The sequence below is a fragment of the Prionailurus viverrinus genome, chromosome X (genome assembly GCF_022837055.1).
Source record: "Prionailurus viverrinus isolate Anna chromosome X, UM_Priviv_1.0, whole genome shotgun sequence".
In the NCBI taxonomy this organism is placed as follows: Eukaryota; Metazoa; Chordata; class Mammalia; order Carnivora; family Felidae; genus Prionailurus; species Prionailurus viverrinus.
Genome location: NC_062579.1, coordinates 11,788,414 through 11,807,959, shown reverse-complemented (window position 1 = coordinate 11,807,959; position 19,546 = coordinate 11,788,414). Strand labels below are relative to the sequence as shown.

At 43.5% G+C, this 19,546-nt stretch overlaps 1 protein-coding gene across 2 annotated transcripts in view; it reads right to left on the bottom strand.

The window, feature by feature from the left end:
- PPEF1 (protein phosphatase with EF-hand domain 1) overlaps nt 1-19,546 on the bottom strand; it is a 109,219-nt gene that overhangs the window by 67,173 nt on the left and 22,500 nt on the right. For both annotated transcript variants that reach the window (XM_047843808.1, XM_047843809.1), the window contains 2 exons: nt 5,495-5,622; nt 4,719-4,779 (listed from right to left, as the gene is read on the bottom strand). In XM_047843808.1, the coding sequence (XP_047699764.1) occupies nt 4,719-4,779; nt 5,495-5,622 (189 nt within the window). The remainder of the gene's footprint in view (nt 1-4,718; nt 4,780-5,494; nt 5,623-19,546) is intronic.

The following is a 19,546-nucleotide window of genomic DNA, read 5'->3' as shown; positions in this document are numbered from 1 at the left end:
GCACAGTGGTCTGAACCACAGCTTTACCACTGCTGAGACGCACAACCTCGGGAGGTTACTTCCTAAGCCTCAACATTCCCATCTGACAAAAGGGAATGATAACACTAGCAGTCTCAGTGGTTTGTCATGCAGACTAAATGAAATATTTAAAGCACTTAAAAGACATGGCACACGGCAAACTTTTAACAAATGCCAGCAATAATAATTTCATTAACATTGTTATTCGATAGGAGCACAATACAAACAGGTATGAATCAAAGGCTTGTTAAAGACTACCAAGAATCACCGGGGAGACAGAATGGGGAAAATAACCTATTGACCATAACAACAAAAAGTATAAAATAGCTGGGTCTGATAGGACGTTTTGGCCGAGCGGGGAAGCAGAAAGAATAGTCAAAACAACACTTGCGCACACTCCATCACACTCCCCACTTCCATCAAGCTCTAGTTTAAACCTACTGTTACGTACAGCGGCTGCCGCTCTCTACCTGTGCAGTGGATGTGTGAAGTCTCCCCATCAAGTCCTAGGAACTGGTTTGAGCAACTAAGTAGTAGGACGCAGGAATGAATTGCTTCCAGGTCACCTCCCACCCGCGGAACACCCAGAATGTCTCCGCTAACCCTGTGCCTCAGAGTTCAAACCATTATTCCGGAAATGTGAAGTGATCTTCTGGTCCCTAAATATACCCCACTTAGGGTCACAGCCCTTCTGCCAAACAGGCCTTGGGGGACGTTGTGTGGAGCCATCCCACCAAAGAGGGCCATCAGAAAGCAACCTACAGTAATGCACAGCACAGTGACCCTAGTCAACAATCCTCTTTTGGGTGCTTGAAAGTTGCTAGGAGTACATTTTTAAAGTTCTTGCCATACACAAAAGAATTGTAACTGTGAGATGAGGGGAGTGTTAACTAACCTTATTGTGGTAATCATTTCATAATATACACGTATGTGAAATCACCACATTGTATACCTTAAATTTATACATTGTTATGTGCCAATTATATTTCAATAAAGCTGGAACATTTTTTAAAGGAAATAACCTACAGAACTAATCTGTACATCGATTTTTCTGTTATGTCAATAATCAGATCAGTAAGATTCAAGGACTCTATAATAGAGAGATGTATAAGAGAAACGAAAGCCTAGAAATATGCCCTATTACACATTTTTTAATGAATACATGATGAAGGAGGTACTATAAACCATGGTGAAAAGGTACATTACCAGAAATATTGTGGGAAAAATTGTTTAACTGCTTGGACATTGTCTTTTTAGCTGTGTTTTTAAATTGTTTTCAACCACGAGGCATCCAAATTTCCTTTTTTAGTTTAATATAAAAAATCCAAAATGTATGAAGTGCTAAAATTTTTAAAAGCCAAACCATAAAAAAATCTAGAAATACAGGCATAGCGATCCACATTTTAAATATTTCAAGGCCTTCTAAGTTTAAAAGTAGGGATGCACAAAGAAAAAGATATTTAGACTTGAAAGGTATTTTAAATAATTAATGGGTAAAAATTTCCTAAACCTGATGGAAAATACCAACCTAGATATCACAGAAGCTCGGCAAATCCCACACAGCGAAAATATAAATGAACCCTCATCAAGACACATTATACTTAAAGCCCTATTCTCCAATGTTACTTAGATTAGTTTGTTTCTTCACCACCTCCATGAGGTGATTTTGTTACTCGTTTGTAATACGGTGAAATTCATTTGTCACTGTGTGTGTTCTATTTTGGTACGTTCAGAGGAATGTTACTCCTCCCTCAGTCCTCTACCCAACTCTCCCATTCCTTTTCCCCTATTCCCACCCATCCACTCATCCCCTGTAGGTAAACAATGTCATTAGTTTCTGATTCATCCTATAGGTTTCTCCTGTATTTATTTTTGCACAAATACACACACACACACACATTGATACCAGGCGAAGACTTCTCAATTACGATGCAGAGAGCACTAACCATAAAGAGAAAAAAAAAATTGTACTACATTAAAATCAAGAATGTCTGTTATCATCGAAAGACGGCATTTAAAGATTGGGGAGACAAAAGGCAAAGACTAGGAGAAGATATTTGCAATATGTTTCTCTAACAAAGGTTCATATTCTCGTATTTACAATACTTGGATACTCTTCAAAACTGGTAAGAAAAAAAGTGGCTAACCCAATAGAAAGATGGAAGGAGACCTGAACAGGCACTTCACCAAACAGGATGTTCATATGGCCAATAAATACACAAAAAGGCACACAATTTTGACGCTCACCAAAGAAACACAAATTAAAGCAGAAATGTGATACTACTACATACCTGGCAGAATGGCCAAAATGAAAAGGACAGACAACTCCAAGTGTTGAAGAGAACGGAGAGCAACTGGAACTCTCATCCACTGGTGGCAATATAACTTGGTACAATAATTTTATAAGACGGTTTGTCAGTATCTAATAAAGCTGGACATACGCATGCCCTGTAACCCAAAACTTCCACTCCTGGGTGGCAGTCCGTCTTTATCCTGACCCCCAGTGCATCACCCCTCTTTGTGTGTGCATCCCTTTACTGTAGAATGCCACTGCTTCCCCTGGCAAGAGCCGAAGCTCTCCTAACCCTGTGAATCTGTGGCTGCCCTTGCGACCTGCTGTGACCGATAGAATACGGCAGAACTGATTTTGTGTGAGTTCCAAATAATAGGCCTTAAAGGCGTCGTAGCTTCTGCCTTTGTCCTCTTGGGATCCAGCTACTGGGTAAAGAATTCCGGGATATCCCGCTAGACAGAAAGAATTGAGGTACCTAAGTTCAGAGCCAACACCAAAGTCCCGGCCATGCGAGTAGGCCCACCTAGACCTCCCTACACAGCCCAGCTAGGTTGAGTGAGGCTGAGTGACACCACATGGAACAAAGACATGCCATCCCCACTGAGCCCTGTTCACCTGCGTGATCCACAGAATCACAAGGAGTTAAATGGTTGCTGTTTTTAAGCCACTAAATTTGGGGGTGGTTTGTTATGCAGCAATAGATAACTGAAAATGAGTATACAGCAAGAGAAAATGGTCTGTATGTTCACCAAAAAGGACATGCACAAGAATGTGCATAGCAGTACCATTTAAATTACCCAAACTGCAAACAACCCAAATGTCCATAAACAACAGAACGGATCAGTGTTGGCATGTTCATAAAATGAAGTATTATTCAGCAATGAGAATGACCAAATTGCAACAGCGTGGATGACACTCGCAAATACAATGGTGAGTGAAAGACAGACTCAACACTGTATGCTTCCATTTATGGAGTGAAGTTCAAAACCAGCCAAACCAATCTAGGATACAGAAGACAGGAAAGTCATGATGGAGGAATTGGGAAGTGACTGGACAGGAGAGAGGCTTCTGTGGCTCTGAAAATGTTTTCTTTCTTCTGGGCGCAGGTTACAAGGGCCTGTTTACTTCGAAAAAGTGTACTGAGTCATATACTTGTGATTTGGGTACTTATTTTAACATAGGTTAGACTTCAAGAAAAGTCTACATCAGAAGATTAAAACACTGTCCCCTTCTTTGATAAAAATTTTTAAATATTTTTGAATCACCTGCAGATTTTTTTTTTTACATGCAGATTTTTTAAAAATACAGAGCCTGAGTAAATATCTCCGGGCTGGAACCCAGCCATCTGTGTCTGTGAATCTCGATAAGTGATTCCAGTACACAGACCAGATCCAAAGAGTAGGTCATTAGCAAAAAGAGTGCTGTTTCATTTCACCATCATTATATTTCCTCTCAGAAATATTTTGCCAAAGAACATGAAGCACAAACAACTGTCTCCAAATTGCAATTATCTGAAAGAAAGAAAATGGCAAAATACCCACTTCCGCCCACTCCCCACTCCTCAGGTTTGGCTATTCTACCATTTAGAAAGCTCCTACGGATCATTAAATGCTTTAATTAGTTTCATACATATGCGCTCAGCTCAAGGCATGCCATTAAAACACTATTCTTTTGCCGCTTTGAAGGGTGCTCGCTAGATGATTTAAAAGAAGCTCTTAGATGACATATACTTTTAATTAGAACCAAAAAATGACCCAAATTAAAGAAAAGTGAGTCTGTGAGTCTAGCATCTACCTTGAAGAGAACAACAGGCATCTTGATTTGCAGAACAAATGCATGCCCCGGGAATAACCATCATTTTGAAACCGTTTTGAACCATCTCTACATTGTCTGTCCCTGAAATGATTTCCTTAGTCATTTCAGAAGGACTAAATAAATGATAAAGAGACAGAGAGACAGCTGGCTATGCGGCAAAACAGACGACCGTGTTCAAGCCACCATTTCCCCCCAGATTCGTTTCACGAGATCCTCAGGACAGTTTGATCTCTCGGCACAAAAGTTTTTGTGGATAAAAAATAAGATCCTCTTTACTAAGCTACTTTCTGTATATCAAGAGATTGTGGTTCAGAGAAGGTGTTCAGCAAATTAACATTGAGTGAAATCGAATTCAGCTTTTTCAAAGTGAAAAAAAGTAAATGACCAATTTAGTCAAGTCAACAACAATCAGCGAAAAAAGCCACTTGACCTGATTTCACCAGTTGTTGGGGGGGGGGGGGGTCGCAAAGGTAAGACAGGTGAGCATCGTTTTAATTTCTTAGCGTTCTCCCATCTTCGGAGTTTACATCCCTTGAAGAGGGCAGTTCAATATGTAATGACTGCTTTTCAAAAGACTAAACATTGTACTTACCTGGATCTTTCTCATGTATATGTGCGTAGTTTTCCAACATGAAGGAAAAGAAGTTGGATAGCTGGACAAAATAAAAATACGTTAGTCAATTGATGACCCCCAAACAGCTACTGTGGCAAATGCTGTTGGTGTTCCAAGCGAGTGCTCTTCACTCTTCTGGAACAGTCATCTCCCAGCTGCCTTAGGTGCTAACAGGTCCCACCTCCACCTGCCTCCCACCTCCCTCCTGGCCCTTCGCTGGTGAGCCGCACCTCCCCCAGAGACACACAGGATATCACAGATCCTCCCTCCTTTTTATTGTTAAAAATGTACTTTTTTTCTGCTAATAAGCATTAACGCTGGATTTATACATCATTTTTGCAAGCTTGAAAAAGGGCTTCTTCACTCATCTCTATTTTCTTCTAGAACTCTCACAGGTTTGTTCTTGGGAAATGTTTCCATTTTTTAACTCCTTAAAGTATTTTTTCCTTCATAAAGTGACAACTTTACTATTGGGGCACGTACCCAAGAACAGAATAAGGCCATTTTTCATTAGCTGACTAGACATCTGGCAGCCCTCTTCAAAATGTGGACTTCAGAACTGAAAAACACCATCTTCCTCCCAGATCACAACCTCTCCGAACGGCTAGTTCCAAGGCAGTGTCACTACATCCTCCGTTACAGTTTTCGCCAAGGTTCCTCAGCTTAAAATGGACCCCAACTTTCTTTGTGTTTTCAATTACGAGGGGTAAAGAGAAGCACTTTGCCAAAAGAAGAGACGAGCTTGCAAAACAGACCTGCAATTGGCCTTGTTCATCGGCGTATTCGATGGACTGGAAGATGGTGAGGGCATAGCGCTGTCTGGCCTTCAGTCGAGTGCTGTAGCCCCGGTACCAGTTCTGGATGACCAATGCAGCTTTGAGCACTGCAGCCCCACAGGATATGCAAATTAGAGAAAACCAGTTACCATGCAGCTGTGGGATTGGGGAAGTAGGTATTCCGGGGAAAAAAAACAAAAAACAAACAAAAAAAAAAACCCAGTCTGCCTGGATTTCCAGGTTCTAAGAACATAACAACTACAGTGAAATTGACCTTTAGATTTTTGTAAAATGTCCTCAAGTCTCAAATACTCAGAGAACACTGATGGCCTAGCCACTGTCAGCAGAGTTTGGGCGGCAAGAAGGCATGAATTTGAATCCCGGCTCTGCTACTTACTGCCTGTGTGACTTTGAGAAGTCACTAAAACTCTCAAAGCCTCCGTTTCCCCATCTGTAAACTGGGGAAAATAACAGCACCTACCTCCGGCACTACTTAGGCATATGAAGTCTACGTATGCCCTATGAAGTAGCAATTCCATTCTTCACCACGTACCCCCAAGCAGTCCTCACACGGCCCAAGAGGGAGACATACGGGGCGGCGGTGTTTCTTTGTTTGTGACACTAGGGAGTTTGCCACCAACGCAGCCTGGCTGTCCACCGCTAGGAAGGAGAATGTGTCACTCCGGTAGGTGCACACCATGGACCATCAGGCCACAGCTCGAAGCAACGGATTAAGTAAACCCACAGCAACGTGGCTGGGTCTTAAAAACACAGCGCTTCAGTTAGAACGGTTGTTGACAAGTTAAAGACAATGAAATAGAACACATCACTTCACATAAATTTAAAATACGTATACACAAACCCAAAATATACGTGTCCTAAGAATATATACGAAGGAAAAGACATTAAACAAATAGAGCGGGTATTTACGGGGAAGGGGGGGTGAATGGGTATGGGGTACACGGGTAAAAAGGAGCAAGCAAATTAATTAACTAAGATAAGAAAGGGTCGTGCACAGACCAGGGATGGCAAAGTACAATGAACGGAAAAGTACAATTCGCTCCAGCCTCCGTACCTGAGATTCAATTGATAAAAGATGGATAAATGAACACACCTCCCTCCTTCCCAGAGTTACAATAAGAATGAAAGGAGATCCTACAGGTGAAGAGTTTAGCCCCACGCCTGGTTAATAAATGGCTAAACAAACGGCTACTGCAGGGATAAGCATGGTCCTGTTTGTGGATTATTCAGGCACACTGACTCCGTTCTGGGGCTCTGAGCCTTGGAACCATCCCGTAGCTTCATAGCTTTGAAGAAGGCAATCAGGTGAGAGATAATGAGATTTAAAATATAGTCTCTTATGCCTTCCTCAAATTTTAGAGTGAAGAGCAATCAACACCAGCTGGCTTCTTTTATTCATGTTATAATTTTTCCCAGTTAGCACATAAAAATTAAGAGTTGACTATAACAAGAACAATTTGAATTCTAAAAGCAGGATTCTAGCCTCCCGTCCCAGGATCCCCGGCTCAATACTGCTGTGGTATTACTAGTCATCTGAGCGTATTTATTTATGAGTTTCTCCAAGGCTCTCCGGTTCCAGAGACACTCATTTCATTATTCAGCTTCCAGAAGACCCCAGGAAGTAGACATGAGGTCAAGTATCATGATCTTTACAGGGAAAAACCACAGGGAGAAGAAACAGAGTGACTTGTTCAATATGATAAAGCAAATGATTGGGAGGCTGAAAATCTCGAGTGTTCTCACCATATGGAGAGCCCAGGCTCACCTGAAAGGTCTGTTCTACGGGACAGTCACTGTCATGACCAACCAACCCTGACCTCAGGGGCTCTCTCTGTTCATCAAGCCCAGTGGAACTGTCCAGGGCTATTTACTGAGCACTTACTGAGGGTCGGGCAATGGACTCTTTTCCGTGATCCTCACCGCACTGTGAAGTTGAGAGAGACTAGCCAGTAAGTGGAAATGAACAGCAAGGGCTTGAACCCAGGTCTCACTGATCTGTAGCCCACGCTCTTAACCTCCATAGAGCTACTGACCTTTTTCTGTGCCTCAGTTTCTTCATCTGCACAGTGCTGTAGTAGAATAAATGATCAATAAGGTCTCTTCTACTTAGGATTTGCACCACCAATAATAAATAACCATGCTTATCATTTCTATAATTAATAATGGAACAAAGCAGCGACCACATGTTAAGGGTCGACTGTAAGACACTTGGTCCCCACAAGTATCATCTCTACGTTACACATAAGGAAACTTCGCGTTCAGAGAGGCAAGTATCTTGTTTCAAGTCACTTATCTAGTACAGACTCAGCTCTTCTGAGTCCAAACTCTGGGCTCTCTCCACTATCGCCAGTTACTTCATTCCCTAAACTATTTGCACCTTTCCTTCGTTTGAGGAAGAACTGCCACCATTCCTTGAATGCCTACTATGTGCCTGCCACTAAGCTAGATGTACGTTAACTACCACCTCTACTCCTCCTCCACGAGGGGAAATAGGTGATCCAAGCCCCCTGCCCTATCTCTGCCTTGCTTCTGCCCCGTCCCTTGCTGGGATCCCACCCCACCCCCCAAGGCGGGAGCTGCCATTTTATTTGATAAGGCACACAGTATTTTCACGGGCTATATTTTACTAGTAGGAGTGGAAGGGAGACAACAATGCTCAGTTCCCCGGCTCCTGCATTTCTTCTTCTGTTCCAAAGGCATTCCCCACCCCCTTCCCGGCCGGAAAATGGACCATCCGGTACCTGAGCCCCTACACCCGGGCATGAATGCCACTTACGAAGCTATCACGTGTCAGCTGTCACCCCACACTCCTCTAGTCTGCTCCCTGATGCTCTGCCAATAGGGGCAGTGGGGGGCGTGACAGTGAGGCTGGAGGAGGGAACCAGGGACACACTCCTTCCCGTCTGCTTCCCGTTCGTGTTAGTGGAACCTAGCAACGGCTCTCCACCCTGCACCCCCATTCTGCACCCCCCCCCCCAGCAGTTTCTCCTGATAGCTGCGCTGGATCCAGTCTGCAGTTAGCCAGCACTTGCAAAACCAGCCTCCCAGCAGCCCCTCAGACACACCAGCGCCAGCCGGGCAGCCCCCATTCTCCAAGGTCTGAGTTCCAATGCTGCGGGAACCCTCCTCCAAGCTTCTACATTTTAAGAATTCCAACCTCTCCCCTTTGTCTCTCAGCCCTAGAGATGGTAACTTCCCCGTAATTGCTACCTCTGTATACCTTAGGGTTCCTTCAGGGACCTTTCGGTGACCTAGGAACAACTCGACGCCCGATTGACAGTTCTTTAAATTCACCTCTGTCGTCAGATCACTCTATGGTTTCTGCCTCCCGACTAGACCCGGCCCGATGAGCCGGTGTCACTGGGTGGGAAAAGCAGGCTCAGGTTAGGCCTCAAGCGTCCAACTTCCTGGACGCTCCAGCTCAGGCCCTTCCCAGAATCCCACATTGGGGTTTGTACCTTGGCAGCGGCTGATAAAAGGGGCTCTGATTCACATCCCGCTACTGCTCCTTTGGCTTACAGCCCCCCCCCCCCACACCCCCAGGGTGCTCTCTGGCACAGGGAAGGAGACCGGCAGGGCAGGGTTGAATGGACCAACATCCAACCTCGAAAACCTCACCTGATTCCTAAGAACCCACCCGCTCGCGGCACGGCCGCTCTAGCCAGCTGAGGACGCTCTCCTGGAGCAGGAACCCCCAAAATGGCAAAGGTTAGAGCCCAGGTATGAGACACCCTACCCGAGGGGTTGCCGGCTCCATACCCCCCCCCCCCAACCCTGCGTGCAGAGTTGAAGACCTGTGTCGTCCAGTCCTGAACCTGCTGGACAGCCTAGGTCCCCTTCTGGTCCTGCTGCTTCATCACGTGACTGGTGACAGGGCTTGTCTTCCCCGTCACATTAATTCCATGCAGAAAAAAAAACCAGAGTTAAAGCTATTGCCATATGTGTCCCAAGGGCCTCCTATTTTCGTTTCTAGAAGGAAGCAACAGTATGGGTTTAACAAGTTACCTGGCCAATTTTCTGTCTCCAGCACAGGTGGATTCTCTATTACCAAGCCAGGGCGTTTTGGGTTTGGTTTTCCCGTGGCTTCTTTCCCACAGTGGCCATCATTATCATGGGAGTTTGCGAGAAATTAAATATCCACGTAGGTCAATGAATAAGACAAAGATTCAGAGCATTGGTTTTGTGCCAGACACTGTGCTTGGTGCTTTATGCAGATCATCTCATTTCATTTGATTTAACCCTCCCACCAATCCTACGAAGTGACATTATCCTCATTTTACAGATAAGGAAACTGAGGCTCAGGAATAACTTGTTTGGGGTCACATCACTTGTCTTTGGGAGAACACAGAGTCAAATCCGGATCTCTGTTATTCCAGAAACTGGGCTTTTAACCGTAATGTCGTACAACCCAGGGTGGCACTTGGAATCAGCCATAAAAAAAATGAGACAGTACGTAGAACAGTATCTCCTCCCTCCCACACCTTCCCTACCTCACGTTCTCTATGCTCTTTACCTGCTCTGTTGTTCTCCGTTCCACGTTCTACCATCTGGCATTCGATATGCTTGTATGGTTACGTGTTCATTGTCTATCTTCCCCTATTAGCTAAGCTACACAAGAACAGGGACTTCATTTTGTTCACTGCTATAACCCCAGCACCTGGGGTAAGGCCTGGCAACGGATATGCGTTGAACAAATGAATGAATACCTTCTAGGGCTGTTAGAACAATAATCTATTAGTAATGTATAATAATGGACTAGCAACGTGTTGCTATAGGTATTAGTAATATACCAATTCATTGAGTGACTAATATAAAACGCTTAGCATATTGCCTGGCACATAGGAAGCACTCAATAAATAGCAGATGCTTTTTTTTTTAAAGTAAGGTGGGAGGGGCGCCTGGGTGGCTCAGCCGGTTAAGCGTCCGACTTACGCTCAGGTCATGATGTCACTGTTTGTGAGTTCGCACCCCACGTCGGGCTCTGTGCTGACGCTCAAAGCCTGGAACCCGCCCTCTCTCTCTCTGCCCCTGCCCTGCTCATGCTTGCTCTTTCTCTCAAAATAAACTTTAAAAAAATTTTTTTTAAAGTAAGGTGGGAATAACACAATAATCGCCTCTCTCCAGTCTAACAACTTCTAGTGCCCCCCCCCCACATTTCCTAATGATACATAAATTCATTAAAAATTTCACAAACTACTGTGGACAAACAGGCTACCATCCCAGAACCCAAGAGTCCGGAGCAAGAAGAACTGTGCCAACCAGAATCCATAGGGCTCACTCCTTTAGAGAGCACAGTCGTGGCTCAAAGACCGCCTTCTCACTGAGGCCTTTCCTGACCACTCTTTTCAAAATGGCACCCTGCTGCCCATTGTCCATCTCATTCCTTATTTTCTCATCCTGGCACTTATCACTACCTGCTATAGCACATATGTTACTCATTTGTTAATTGTCTCTCTCCTTCCACTAGAATGTAATCTCCATGCGGGCTGGGATGTTAGTCCGCTGGGTTAGCGGCTACATCCCCTGACTCTGGAACAGCGCCTGGAACATGGTAGATGCTCGGTATATATATGCTGAATGGATGAAATTACTCTTCAGTTAAGACTTTCTGTCTTGTGTTTCTCTTCGTGCTGACTGGTAGAGTCTTATCTTTGGTTTGTTTTTCAAATGAGAGTTTATTTGACAGACAGTTCTTTAAACCAGAACCTTACATTCAGGACAATAAGGCATTTAAAGACTCTCTGCTTTTGAAAGTCTGCTGACAGAGGCCTCCTGAGGAGGCCCCAGGATGAGCAAATATTTAATGTAACTTTAAGGGGCCTGACATCCAGTCAGGAAGAAAGAGAGGCGCAAGTGTGATAGAAGCCATTAAAATGAATTCAAATGAACTGGAAAGAGAATGAAGCAACTAGTAGCCAAAGGCTTTAAACAAGGGGGAAACCATCTCTTCCTTCAGCACTTCGAAGCATGATGACACTACAGTCTGGCTTAACTCTGGGACCGCAGTCTTCTTGGTTATTCTTGTTTACAACTATTTCACACCTGCCATCTGCTAGAGTGTGTGACTGTCATAGAGAGACTTCTAACTTCACTGGAGAAACGGCTCAAAGCACATGCCCAGCGGACACGAGATGGTCACAAAGTCTGCTTCTTGGGCAGCAAGCGAGACAGGAACCGTGTGAGGCTCACTCATCCGCGAACTCGGGCAACCCTGCACAGCATTCTTGTCCCTAGAGAGCATTCTTTTTTTTTTTTTTTCCAGATGTTTATTTTTGAGACAGAGAGAGATAGAGTGTGAGCAGGGGAGGGGCAGAGAGAGAGGGAGACACAGAATCCGAAGCAGGCTCCAGGCTCTGAGCTGTCAGCACAGAGCCCCATTCAGGGCTTGAACTCATGAGCCGTGAGATCATGACCTGAGCTGAAGTCAGACGCTTAACCGACTGAGCCACCCAGGCACCCCTGGAAGGCATTATTCTTCAGAGGGAAATGAGAGTAAAGCGTGAGGCCCAGTCTCCAAATACTGACGGGCACTTTAAACAAAACCATCACTCTCCCTAAATGACAAAAGAGATCATAATTTTATCGTTCTTGGAAACCTCTGGTGTTCCGGTCAGAGAAGGGCAAGAATTAGAGGTCGTTTCTTTGACTTTTTATTTACTCATGTGCTCACCCACCCAGCAACCCGTCCACATGAGATAATAAGAAATAAATTTTGAATTGGTCATCTGGAGACTTCCATTTTGGTTCTGACTCAAGCAGGTGCCAACTGTGTAACTTTGAACAAATTGTTTAACCTCTCTGGTCCTCAGTCTCTCACGTGAACCGTGAGAACTTGGAATTGTGTGATCTCTAAGATCCTCTCCAGTTCTGAAATATTCTAATTCATCCTTCTTTTTTTTTTTTTTTTTTTTTTTTTTTTTAGGGCCACAGCTTCAGCCTACCTACTACTGCACATTGCAAAGCTGCAAATAACAATTCAAGGACAAAATAGGGCAGGTACATGTGAATACTCAGCTTAGAAGCTTCTGGACAAAGAAGACAAATTCTAAAGGCTACTAAAACAACAACGACAGCAACAAAACAACTGGATTATCCCTATAGAAAAATCCAAGTCAAGTCACTAACATCCGTGGCGTCTGCATCAAGAATTGTAGCAAAGTTTGCTAGCAAGTAGTCTGGGAACATTAAACACTTCACCCATCATTTCTCTTTTAAATTGCCTAGAGTCTGATTACTGTGTATGATCGGTTAAGTGGCTCAAGTGACAGCCAAGAGAAGATGGATAGAGATGGACGGGGAAGAAAGTGAAGACAAGCGTGGGCTGGGAGACAGAGACACATGGGAAGGGGCTAAGGTTCGGAGGTTTCAATGAAGATCAAGAGATCAGAACATGGGATAGTCATAAAGACTACCAGAGGCAGAACAGATGCGGGTGGCCACAGGGGCCAGGAAAGGGGAGTGAGCCTCTCAAGTGGAGTGAGGAAGGGATGCTGGAGTTTAGGAGGTAAAGGAACTGAGACACCAGTGCATTTGGGCTTGTCCATGTTTACAGTGAAGCTACTCGAGATGATGCCAGGACGTGGTTCACAGAGTCTGCAATGGACGGAGAAGGGAGAAGAAGGGAAAACAAGCAAGAGCTAATAAACGGCATTCCCAAAGGGCAGAACCCTAGGCTGCGGCCACCACAGACTTAACAAACACATCTCAGGTTGCACAGGACTGGGATATTATTTGTTTACGTTTATTTGTTCATTTTGAGAGAGAGAGAGAGAGAGAGAGAGAGAGAGAGCAAGAGAGAATCCCAAGCAGGCTCTGTGCTGACAGCACCCTGATGCAGGGCTCGACCCCACGAACCATGAGATCATGACCTGAGCCAAAATCAAGAGTCAGATTAACTGACTGAGCCACGCGGGTGCCCCAGGACTGGAATATTCTTAACTTTTTCTCTGAAAGATTTTCAGACATATGGGGAAAGGTGAGAATAGTACAATTGTTAATATTTTGTCACATATGCATTCTCCTACTCTCTCTTGCTCTCTCTCTCCACACATGCCTACCATTTCTTCAGTCTCCTTTATTCTAACACAATTCCTTAGCCTTTCTTTCTTTTTAATGGCACCGAAATTTTTGAAGAGTACAGGCTGGTTATTTAAAATATCCCTCAGTTTGGATCTGTCTGTTATTTCCTCATGATTAGATTCAGGTTATATATTTTGGCAGGAATAAGTGATGAGTCTTTCTCAAGTATGTTACATCAGAAGGCAGATGACATTAATTTGTCTCATTACTGGTGATATGAACCTAGATTACTTGGTTAAACTGGAGTAAGGTAAAAGGGCCCACAGCGTCCACCACCTGGCTAAGTGCAAACAGGCTCGTTAGGTGACGCACCCCCAGGCGCCTGGGTGGCTCAGTGGGTTAGGCATCCGACTCTTGGTTTTGGCTCAGGTCATGATCCCACGGTTGGTGAGTTTGAGCCCCAGCTGGCAACGTGGAGCCTGCTCGGGATTCTCTGTCTCCCTTTCTCTCTGCCTCTCTCTCATGCTCTCTCTCTCTCTCTCTCTCTCAAAAATAAACTAAATAAACAAAAATCTTTTTAATTTTTTTTTTTATTATTTATTTTTGAGAAACAGAGTGAGACAAAGCATGAGCGGGGGAGGGGCAGAGAGAGAAGGAGACACAAAATCTGAAGCAGGCTCCAGGCTCCGAGCTGTCAGCACAGAGCCTGATGCGGGGCTCGAACCCACAAACTGTGAGATCATGACCTGAGCCGAAGTCAGACGCTCAACCAACTGAGCCACCCAGGCACCCCTAAACAAAAATCTTAAAAAAAAAAAAAAAGAACTTAAAAAAATATCCATAGGCCCTAGCTGACCAATGGACTACTTACTACTGAGCACAGGTACCAAAACAAAGGAAAATTCCATGTGTTCCCAGACCTCCTCACCCTTCCCTCCTTAACTACAGCCCCCCACCACTGCCTCCTGGCAGACAGTCTCTCCTTTGCTGCTCCTTGGCAGAATATTCAATAAACTTCATTTGCCTTTGCTCTGCCTCAAGTGACTTCTTTCACCACCAGACCCCACCCGATCGGACGGATCGCCCCACAGCGGCCACGTAAAATTCTCTACTGAAGATGTATTTATTTGCTCCCTCTTTACAATTAATAAACAATTTGCAGGAACATGCTTTAGGACTGGGCATATATTCTGTTCTCCAAAATATCCACGGATAATTTTTGCCCAAATCAATTCTTTCTATGGTAGTTGCAAAAATAGTGATTTTCGAACTCATTCTCTCTACATTTATCAGGATTCAGATTGTTAAATGCCCCATTTAAAGCCTTCTTTTATTCAACAGGGCAATGGAACAACACAAAGATTACACGAAGCCCATCTTATGGAAGTTTTCATAAGAATTGCAATCCTTGGCTACACCATAATTCAGGAAAATATGAAGCTTTAGCCGTACGATACCGAAATAATAAGCTAAATCAGTAAAACCACGAAAACGACAGTTTACAAGTAACCGTGAGCTCTCTATCATATGAATTTCTGCCAATTTTGTAAAGAATCATTATCAGGAAGATCTCAATTTTTAAAAACTATTATATTTTTAATTATGTAAGAAATTTAGCTATGTAAAAGTACTACTAGCATTTTAAATTATTGAAAAATTTTCTCATAGGAAATATGTTCTATTCAACAATTCAATCATGACCTCTAATCCTCACTCGGAAAAAAAAAAATGAAATGTCTTGACTGCAATTCTGTTTTATGTCTCCCCTGTTATTAATTACTAATCTGAGTTATACTGCCACATTCATTCACCCAAGGTCAAATACGATCAGCATTAAATTTTTGCCTTTTGCAGCTGCTGAAAAGATAAGGCAATATAAAGCCATAATTGTGTAAGAAAAGTGTTGTGATTACAGGAAATAACTGGCAAGTGGGCCTCAGGTAATGCCCTTTCTTATACTCCGTTGAAATATGTCTCTTTGTAACAGGATTTTCTAACAACTAACAGGATCCAACTAAAAGCTGGCTCCTTTGTGAATTGTCTAGTCAAGGCTAGAAGCTGGTGAAAAGCATTTAAATGGGGGAGGTGGGACTTCATACTCTTCCGGTAATACTTTCTACCCCCCAAGAGCTCATGATTCTAGAGTGGGTCTCTAAATAGTCCGTGGCAGAGTCTCATAATACTTAACATTTCTAAAAGTAGAGGTGGATTAGTCACACAGCGAATAAACAAAAAATATGAAGATGCATTTAATAGGTGTGAAAAATGAAAAGGATGTTTGCTTTTTGTGTGCCTGTTTCATACAGGCAATAAATGTGTTTGTAGTACCATTCCTATATAAACCTCAAGACCCACACATTAGCATATCAAAAAGTGAACAATTAACTAAAAATTATTATTGAAAGGGATCATAATTTCAGATGCAGAAAGTGGTTTCCTTCCACAAAGAAAAGTTCTTGTTTAAAATGATTCCCTAAATTCTGTGCTGACAGCATGAAGCCTACTTGGGATTCCCTCTCTCCCTCTCTCTCTCTCTGCCCCTCCCCTGTGTGCTCGCTCTCTCTCTCTCTCTCAAAATAAATAAATAAACATTAAAAAAAAAAAAGATTCTCTAAGGGGCGCCTGGCTGGCTTAGTCAGTAGAGCATGTAACCCTTGATCTCAGGGTCATGAGTTCAAGCCCCATGTTGGGCGTGAAGCCTACCTTACAATAAATAAATAAAATAAAATAAAATAAAATAAAATAATTCCCAAAGAGAACTCTTATCGTGATGAGCACTGAGTATATAGAATTGTTGAATCGCTATATTGTGCACCTGAAACTAACATAACACTATATGTTAATTATACTGGGATTTTAAATTGATTGAATTGGTTAATTAAATAAAATGTAATGATTCCCAACTGATGCCAACAAACCAGGGATATAGTATATGATATAGGCCGAAAATGAAGATTTGGCAGTTTTGACATACGGATGATAACGAAAGCCATGAGAGTAAAGTTACCGAAGGAGAGCACTCGAGTGACAAAGTAAAAGGCCCGAGAGGAACCCAGAGGAATCCTAATATTTAAAAGTTCGGAGAAAGTGGAGCCCTTATAAACAGTTCAGAGACACGAGGACAACCAGGAGAATGGGCCGAAGCCAAGGGCCATGAGCGTAAGAGTGCCAAGTACTGCCAGGAAACCCAGCAAAATAAGAACTGAAACTGGTCCGGTGGGCTTCAAGGGCATTCAAGAACTTGTCAAAATCACTTTCCGTGGGACGGACTGAACCACGAGAACGTGGGAGACAGCACTGTGAACGTCCCCTTCAGGGACAAGCTCTGAGAGGGAGGAGAGCCAGTGGAGGGAACCAGAGGGAAAGGGAAGGCCTTTCTTCCAAAGGGAAAGGAAAAAAACAGTTACAAAAGGCCGTTTTGGACAATGAGGAAATTCTGAATATGAACTCTATGTGCAACAATATTAATCCACCAGTGCCACAATTTTTTTCAGTGTGATACAGTATTACAGTTATATAAAAGAAAAACCCTCTTTTTAGGACACTCATGCTAAGTATATAGAGGTTAATATCATAATGTCTACAGCTTTGCTGTCAAGTGGAGAAGGCACAGGAGACGGAGAAAGGGAAGGAAGGGAGGGCGGGAGAGAGAAAATGGTAAAGGGTTAACAAGCTGGTGAACCCAGCTGACGGGGATGTGGGTGTTCGCTGTATTAATCTTCCATCTTCTCTCTGTAGGTTTGCAATTTCTAAAGATAAGAAGTTGGGGGTAAAGTAAAACAGAACGACATGAAGGGAAAAAAATGTACCCAAACCCAAAGAAAAGGAAAAAAAGAGGAAAGGCACGTGAGCACGTTAAGAGTGTTAATGCGGTAGCAGCTAAGGGAGTACGCAACAGAAGGGGAAATGAATACCCCCACCCCTCCACAGGTACCCGCAGCTATAGAGCATATTGATGGTCTTTGGGTGGCAAGAACTTTAAAGAGCATCTCATCTGATGTCCCATTTCACTGAGGACGAAAATGAGGGACATCCCGGCTCACGGAGATTTCTGCTATACCTCACGATGCCAATAAAGACTGCTTGGTGGCAGTTATAAAAGAAAATCCACCACTAACAAGAACGGCAAAGGCCCCTCTAAACTTTCAGAAAACTCCTCAGAGATCAACAAAGCTAAAGGAAACAATGTCATTGATTGTTTTTCCATGCAGGTCCCAAATTTAAATATACAGCATTGCAAAGGACTTAACTTTGGGAATGTGGAGGTGGGAGATACGGGGCTGGGGGTGGAAGGAGAGGATCTCTCAGGCAGCTGTCAATGGCTTGCTCATTAGATTTTAAAAAAAAATTTTTTTTCAACGTTTATTTATTTTTGAGACAGAGAGAGACAGAGCATGAACGGGGGAGGGGCAGAGAGAGAGGGAGACACAGAATCGGAAACAGGCTCCAGGCTCCGAGCCATCAGCCCAGAGCCCGACGCGGGGCTCGAACTCACGGACCGCGAGATCGTGACCTGGCTGAAGTCGGACGCCCAACCGACGGCGCCACCCAGGCGCCCCTAGATTTTTAAACAATAAATAAACGAGACGTTATTCCAAGAACTAAGGAAATATTTGGTTTACTAGTTAGTATTTTTAAACTTTCCAGTAAAAATAAAGAACAAATATTTTTTAAAAGAACAATCTCCATTAGAGAAAATTTCCATTTCTCATAGCTTAAAGCATCCAAGTGCACAGCCAAAAACGCTACATGGCCTTTGTAGGCTCCCCAGCACTTAGGGAAAATGAATAAATGCATTTCTAAGTGGTTTCCAGGGAAGAAATAAAAGAAAATAAATCATCGTGTCCTCAGAGTATTCCACGGGGGAAGAAAAGGCAACAGATTATTAATTCAAAATACATCAATATAAAATTTTAAGTATAAAGCGAAGCTCAGGAGAATGAAATTGCCATGTTTCATTTCCATTTTTTTGATAAATTCCTATTTTACAAGTCAGGGCAGCATATCCAGAGGGGCATGGACTTTGGAATCTGTCAAAGCTGGTTCCAATTCAGGTGAACTAGGACATGACTTTGGACAGTTCTTTCTTTCTTTCTTTTTTTTTTTTTTTTTTAATATATGAAATATATTGTCAAATTGGTTTCCATACAACACCCAGTGCTCATCCCAAAAGGTGCCCTCCTCAATACCCATCGCCCACCCTCCCCCTCCCACCCTGGACAGTTCTTTCATCTAGGTTCAGTCTCCTCATCTAGAAAAGGAGACTAATCGAAGCTTCCTCCAAGAGTTTTGCAGAGAAATAGAAATAACGAAAGTAGTAGGCAATCAATATAAATGACAGCTATGATTGTTCCCTTCCCCGTTGCATATCACAAAAGCAGCGAAATAATAATAATAGAGCATTGATGCTACTTCTCTACATGGAAGGTAGATAGCCCACAAGAAGGGGTAGCCTCGATTTTATATGCGGGTTACTTTTCCTCCAAAATGCCCTGATACACTAGGAGGCAGAGTTCTGTATTGAGGCCGAATGACCAAAGTGGGAGGGAAAAGCCCTTCACTCTAGTCAGACCATGAGAAACAGGAAGCACGCCCTCACCCGGGCTCTGCCACTTACTAGCTATGTGTCTGTCCTTAAGCAAATCACTTTGCCTCGCAAAGCCTTGGTTTCCTTTTTTTACAAATTGAGAACAACCCTTCACAGCCTGTAGAGATCAAATGTCTATGAAGGGGCCCATCCAACTATAAGAGCACTATGCAAATAAAAGGTACTTTGTAGGGGCGCCTGGGTGGCTCAGTTGGTTAAGCGGCCAACTTCGGCTCAGGTCATGATCTCGCGGTCCGTGAGTTCAAGCCCCGCGTTGGGCTCTGTGCTGACAGCTCAGAGCCTGGAGCCTGTTTCAGATTCTGTGTCTCCCTCTCTCTGACCCTCCCCCATTCATGGTCTGTCTCTCTCTGTCTCAAAAATAAATAAATGTTAAAAAAAAAAAA